The sequence below is a fragment of the Erythrolamprus reginae genome, chromosome 2, assembly GCF_031021105.1.
Source record: "Erythrolamprus reginae isolate rEryReg1 chromosome 2, rEryReg1.hap1, whole genome shotgun sequence".
In the NCBI taxonomy this organism is placed as follows: Eukaryota; Metazoa; Chordata; class Lepidosauria; order Squamata; family Dipsadidae; genus Erythrolamprus; species Erythrolamprus reginae.
In genome coordinates this window covers 227,174,021-227,180,020 of record NC_091951.1, presented here as the reverse complement: position 1 = coordinate 227,180,020, position 6,000 = coordinate 227,174,021, and the positions used below count along the sequence as shown (strand labels likewise).

At 38.8% G+C, this 6,000-nt stretch overlaps 1 protein-coding gene across 1 annotated transcript in view; it reads left to right on the top strand.

Annotated features, from left to right (window-relative positions):
• Positions 1-2,283: 2,283 nt before the first annotated feature.
• ERI1 (exoribonuclease 1) overlaps positions 2,284-6,000 on the top strand; it is a 20,687-nt gene continuing 16,970 nt past the window's right edge. The window contains exons 1-2 of the mRNA XM_070742136.1: positions 2,284-2,546; positions 4,622-4,803. Of these exons, the coding sequence (XP_070598237.1) occupies positions 2,472-2,546; positions 4,622-4,803 (257 nt within the window). The 5' untranslated portion in view covers positions 2,284-2,471. The remainder of the gene's footprint in view (positions 2,547-4,621; positions 4,804-6,000) is intronic.

Genomic DNA, 6,000 nt, shown 5'->3' with positions numbered 1-6,000 from the left:
TAGCGACCTTCCAAATGCTCTCATTTCCTAATAAGGAATATAGTGCCGCAGCCGGATATTGCCTTAGCTTTCCCGTAACGTTTTCAGACAGAGACCAGCCATTGTGCCCTTAACCCTGCTGTTCTGTTCGAAAAAAGTTCCTAATGTTATGTTCCCGGGTCACCCTGACCCGGACCGAAAACTCTTCATTTGCAGTGCTTATGTTTGGTCTTTTTGAAAGCTTTTTTCACCTGGAAACATGTTTGAACATTTCTGCACACAATGGAATGAAAATTGAACTGAAAAAATTAATCCTTATTGGTTTATTTTGCACATAAATGTGCCTCCCCCCCGTTTTTGTGAAAGTTTTTTCAATTTATGGATAGTTTTGCTTGCAAAATCCATTCTATTTTACTAAAGTTGGTGTGGGATTGGTAGCTTGAACATTTCTGCACACAATGATATGAAAATTGAACTGAGAAAATTAATCCTTATTGGTTTATTTTGCTCATAAATGGGCCCCCATGCTTATACTCAAATAGGCTTATACTCGAGTAGGCTTATACTCGAGTATAAAATGATATGGTCTTATATTCAAAAATAAACCAATAAGAATCATTTTTTTTCAGTTCATTTCTATTTTTCTTATGTTTAGGATTGTTCAATTTAGTATATCAAAACTTTTGAGTTTATTGATAATTTTGCCTGCAAAATGCATTCTATTTTACTATTCTATTTTGGTGTGGGATTGGTAGCTTGAACCTTTCTGAACATAATGATATGAAAATTAAACTGAAAAAATGATCCTTATTGGTTTATTTTGCTCATAAATGGGCCCCCATGCTTATACTCAAATAGGCTTATACTCGAGTAGGCTTATACTTGAGTATAAAACAATAAACCAATAAGAGTCATTTTTTTCAGTTCATTTATATTTTTCTTATGTTCAGGATTGTTCAATTTAGTATATCAAACCTTTTGGGGGAAAATTCCTTAGGGATTTGTAGCCTTAAAAAATATAAATTGACACGAAATTCAAAAAGGATGGGGGGAGGGGCTTTTTGATCAAAATAAAAATATAAGTCTCAATTTTTCCAGTTCAATTTTCATATCATTATGTTCATAAATGTTCAAACTAGTTTTCCAGTGGAAAAAGTTTTCAAAAAGACCAAATTCAAGTACCTAAAAAAAATCATTTTGATCCGGGTCTATATGACCCGAACAGAGTAAATGTGACTTTTTTTTTGCCAAGAAAAAATTTTTTCCCCCACCCCCACAAATATTTTTTTGATGATCAGCATTGTTAAATTGAGTAAATGAATGCGTAAGATTTTAAAGAATATTTCGGATTTGGAGCATAAAAAAATAAAAAGTGAAAATTGTTGCAAGCAGCCAGGGGGGGGGGGGAGGCCTTATTTCTGATGTTAAAAAAACAATAAGAATCATTTTTTTCAGTTCCTTTATATTTTTCTTATATTCAGAAATGTTCAAGGTACCATTCCCACACCAACTCCAGTAAAATAGACTGCATTTTGCAAGCAAAACTATCCATAAATTGAAAAAACTTTCACAAAAACGGGGGGGGAGGCACATTTATGGGCAAAATAAACCAATAAGGATTAATTTTTTCAGTTCAATTTTCATTCCATTGTGTGAAGAAATGTTCAGACTACTTTCCAAGTGAAAAAAGCTTTCAAAAAGACCAAACATAAGCACTGCAAATGAAGAGTTTTCGGTCCGGGTCAGGGTGACCCGGGAACATAACATTAGGGAGTTTTTTTTTTCAGCAAGAAAGAAACCTCCCACCCCCCAAAAAAAATTCTCATAGAGAGAACCCCTGAAATGATGAAAAGTCATGAAATTTCAAGTTTCAGATATGCAGGGAAATTTTTTTACAGGGTCTCAAACCTTGATTTCGGGTCTCACAGACCCGAACAGAACAGCAGGGTTAATCCCCAGTGCGATCACTCGAGAGGTCAAGACTGAGAAATAAAATTCTGGATTATTTTTTTAATCCTTCTCTAAGCGTCGCTTTAACAAGAAACTGATTTTGCCACGTTCGCAGCGGAATTGGCTGTCCGCCTCCCGGGAGTCCCCGCGGTTCCTGACAGGGACTTTGGAAAGCAGCGAACAAAGACCGACCTGCCCCTTTCCGCGCAATTAACTGAAGGAAACGCCTGAAAGAGGCCGCGCCTTCCGCTCGGTTCCCAGAGCGACGATCTAAGAACGAGCCACGTTCGTTATTTTCCGCCGGGCTCTGACGTCACGTTATCTTGCCGCCCTATCCTTTGCGGGAGGGCGTTCCCATTCTCCGCCCCGCCTCTGATCCACCATTGAGGGAGCGCGAGGGGCGTCCTGACGTCACCCAATCCGGTGCGGTGTTTTGTCTGGGGGGAAAAAAGGCGGGGGTGTTGGCGCCTTCCCTCCTCTCTCCCCCCTCCCCTCGGCAGAAGCCCGAAGAAGACAAGAGAGCGAGGCATCCCCGCTGCCAAATGGAGGCGCAGAAGGAGAACATGCCGCGGCGAGACCGCACCGGGGAGGAGAACGCGGAAGCCCGCGAGGCCTCGGTGAGTGTCCCTTCGCGCCTGCGCAGCTTTGCCATCAGGCTAGCCGCTTGGCGCCCAGAGAACCAACCACCCCTGGCTGGAAGGCTCCTTTCGTCATCGGTCGAAGGGCTCAGAGCTCCTCCCTCGCCGGAGGAGGCGCGAAAGACTGAAAGCTGACGGGCCGCGGCGGGAGAGCGCTCGCGCTTCCCGGGGAATCAGGGTCTCTTCTGAGGAGTCCTCTTTTTGCCATTGCGAGAGAGAGAGAGAGAGACCGGCGGTCCTTGGGCTTTTGAACAAGCCTTGCGCTTATAAAGGGTTGTTATTGCTATTGTTGTCCATTGAGTTTCATCTTTGCAGTTGAGTTTTGCATCTAACAAAGATGGATAATAATAATAACAACAACAAAAATAACAGTTTGAAGGGACCTTGGAGGTCTTCTAGTCCAAACCCCCGCTTAGGCAGGACACCCTACACTACTTTAGACAGATGGTTATCCAATATCTTCTTAAAAACTTCCAATTTTGAAGCATTCACAGGTTCTGAAAGCAAGCTGTTCCATGGATTATTTGTTCTGTCAGGAATTTCCCCCTTAGTTGCTTCTCTCCTTGTTTAGTTTCCACCCATTGCTTCTTGTTCTATCCTCAGGTGCTTTGGAGAATAGCCTGACTCTTTCTTCTTTGTGGCATCTCCTGAGATATTGGAACACTGCTATCATGTCTCCCCTGGTCCTTCTTTTCATTAAGCTAGACATACCCAATTCTACCAACCGTTCTTAATATGTTTTAGCCTCCAGTCCCCTCATCACCTTTGTTCCTCTTCTCTGCACTGTTCAACATTTTTACATTGTGGTGACCAAAGCTGAATGCAGGATCACTGCCCAAAGGATGAATAAATGCTAAAACAAAACAAACCCAACCTTGTGACACTTCAAAGGGGGAGTTGGGTAGTGTTACTAACTAAAAGGTAAAATCATGTTTTACGTCTTTATGATTTTTTTAAAAAATAGCATGGGCAAACAAGATGGTAATGCCATGCTTGGTCTGTTACTAAAAATGATGGTGAGGCAAGCTGTTCATGTTACCTGGAAATATCCAAGAAATCTTGCAGCGCTACGGTGCTACAGGTAGTCTACCACTATTAGGACTGGAATGTATTTTTGCTTAGTGACACACTACTCGGCAATTGCAGCCCTGGCAATCCCAGTTGTAATCCTAATTCCAGGTGCATGGGCCATGAAGTGGGAAATAGCAATAGCATTTAGACTTACATATTTCTTCACAGTGCTTTACAGTCTTATGCGGAGGGAAATGTTTTTAATAGGAAAGTGAACACAAGAACAAGGGGACACAATCTGAAGATAGTTGGGGGAAAGATCAAAAGCAATATGAGAAAATATTATTTTACTGAATATTATTTTACTGAAAGAGTAGTAGATCCTTGGAACAAACTTCCAGCAGACGTGGTTGATAAATCCACAGTAACTGAATTTAAACATGCCTGGGATAAACATATATCCATCCTAAGATAAAAAACAAAAAATAGTATAAGGGCAGACTAGATGGATCCTGAGGTCTTTTTCTTCCGTCAGTCTTCTATGTTTCTAAGAACCTGTAAAAAATAATGTAAAGAAGGAATGTGGCAATTGAAACAGATGCCTATTGTATGTTATTCCCAATTCTAAAATTTGAAAGAAAATAGTATTGCATTTGGGCCTGTTTTGAAATGTTGCTAAATTTGCTAAACAGTGGGAATTATGCTCATCTACATGGTGCCATGTTGATGACCAAGTAGGAAATTTGACTAAAGGATGGGCCATAAACGAGATTAGGCTCACATAACAATTTGGGTAACAATGTTATCCTAATTGTTATGTGAGCTTTCTTTAAAAGAATGCATATCAAAAGCTGTATGTTAGAAGTGAATAAATTACACCTCTCAGTATATGTGAGGACTCTTTCAATATGATACTATGATCATTCCTGCCTTTCGACAATTATCCAAAGTCATTGTTTCTAGATAATATTGAATAAGATTATTATTCAAACTTTTGAAGGTAAAGACAGCGATAACTATTACAACTTTTTTTCCTCATACAGACTTTCTGTCAGAGTAAGCAGTGCTGCAAATTTGATTTTCAAGAAGAAAATAATAAAAAATCTAATTCAAGTGATTTCAGCGATCCAATCTACAAAGAGATTTCTCTGGCAAATGGTTATATCAATAGAATGAATAGAGAAGAGCTGAGAGCTAAACTTGCTGAATTCAGACTTGATACCAGGTGTGTGAGTGCATACATTTTCTGATGTGTTTCTTACTACATATGTAAAGGCAGAATAAATTAAGTCGCCTGGTGTAGATCTCTCTTCTGAGATGCTTTTATTATTTGTAGAAGGAAAAAATTCTGTACATAATAACTATGCAGTGATTATCATTACTGCAGAGTCATTAAGCAGATGTTTCAATATATGAAATCTTGCTCAAAGTTGTGATGCTAGAATTTGCATTGTAACATTATATACCTCTCCATGACTTCTGTTAAAGGGGAACGTAGAAGAGGCTGCAGGTGAACTTTTGGAAAAGCTTGTCTGATAGAAAAAAAATTCAAGAATTCAGTGAAAATTGAATTGAAAAAATTAAATTAGAAGATCTTATGTGAGGAAAAAAGGAAACCTAAGAAGTAGAAGAGTTTCTTCTTCATTGAGAGCTGTGATAATAGGGGTTCCAATAGCAAACATTCCCTGAGGCAATGTCAGTCTTCCTAACAGCCTGACTCCTAGGCAAGGAAGGCCCCTCCCCTAATGGCCTCTCAAAGGCTAATAAAGACCTGACTTTTCTAGATGATGTTTGGAGACAGGCCTATATTCATTTTGTTGTTATATATGTACATACAGTACAATATTTAGTTTTAATAATTTGGCATCGTTCTAAGGATCCATTTGGACTGATGCAATGAATAAATTGCTTACCTAAATTAAAGTTGGAACAAGGAGATTTTAAAAATACTTTGCAACTGGTGGTAGTTTAGTGATAGAATGTAGACTTCACATACAAATTAACGCTGGTGTGATTCTTGGCATTTTCTGGTAGAATTGAAAGAAACACTTGATTGGCCACCTAGAATTCCCTCTCAACTACAATTGACATTACTGGGATTAGGTGGAGCTGTGGTTGACATTCTAGAAAATAGCTTCCTATGTCAGTTATTGTAATAACATCACAATATTTTTTATACAGCGATCCCTCATTCATCGCAGGTGTTACATTCCAGGACCACCCGCAATAAACAAAAAACCATGAAGTAGGGATACTATTATTATTATTATTTATTAGATTTGAATGCCGCCCCTCACAGCATTAATAAAACAATATGCAGTAACAAATCTAATATTAAAAGTCTAAAATAACAAATCTAATATTAAAAGTGTAAAAACCCATTATTTAAAAAGCATACACACAAACATACCATACATAAAAC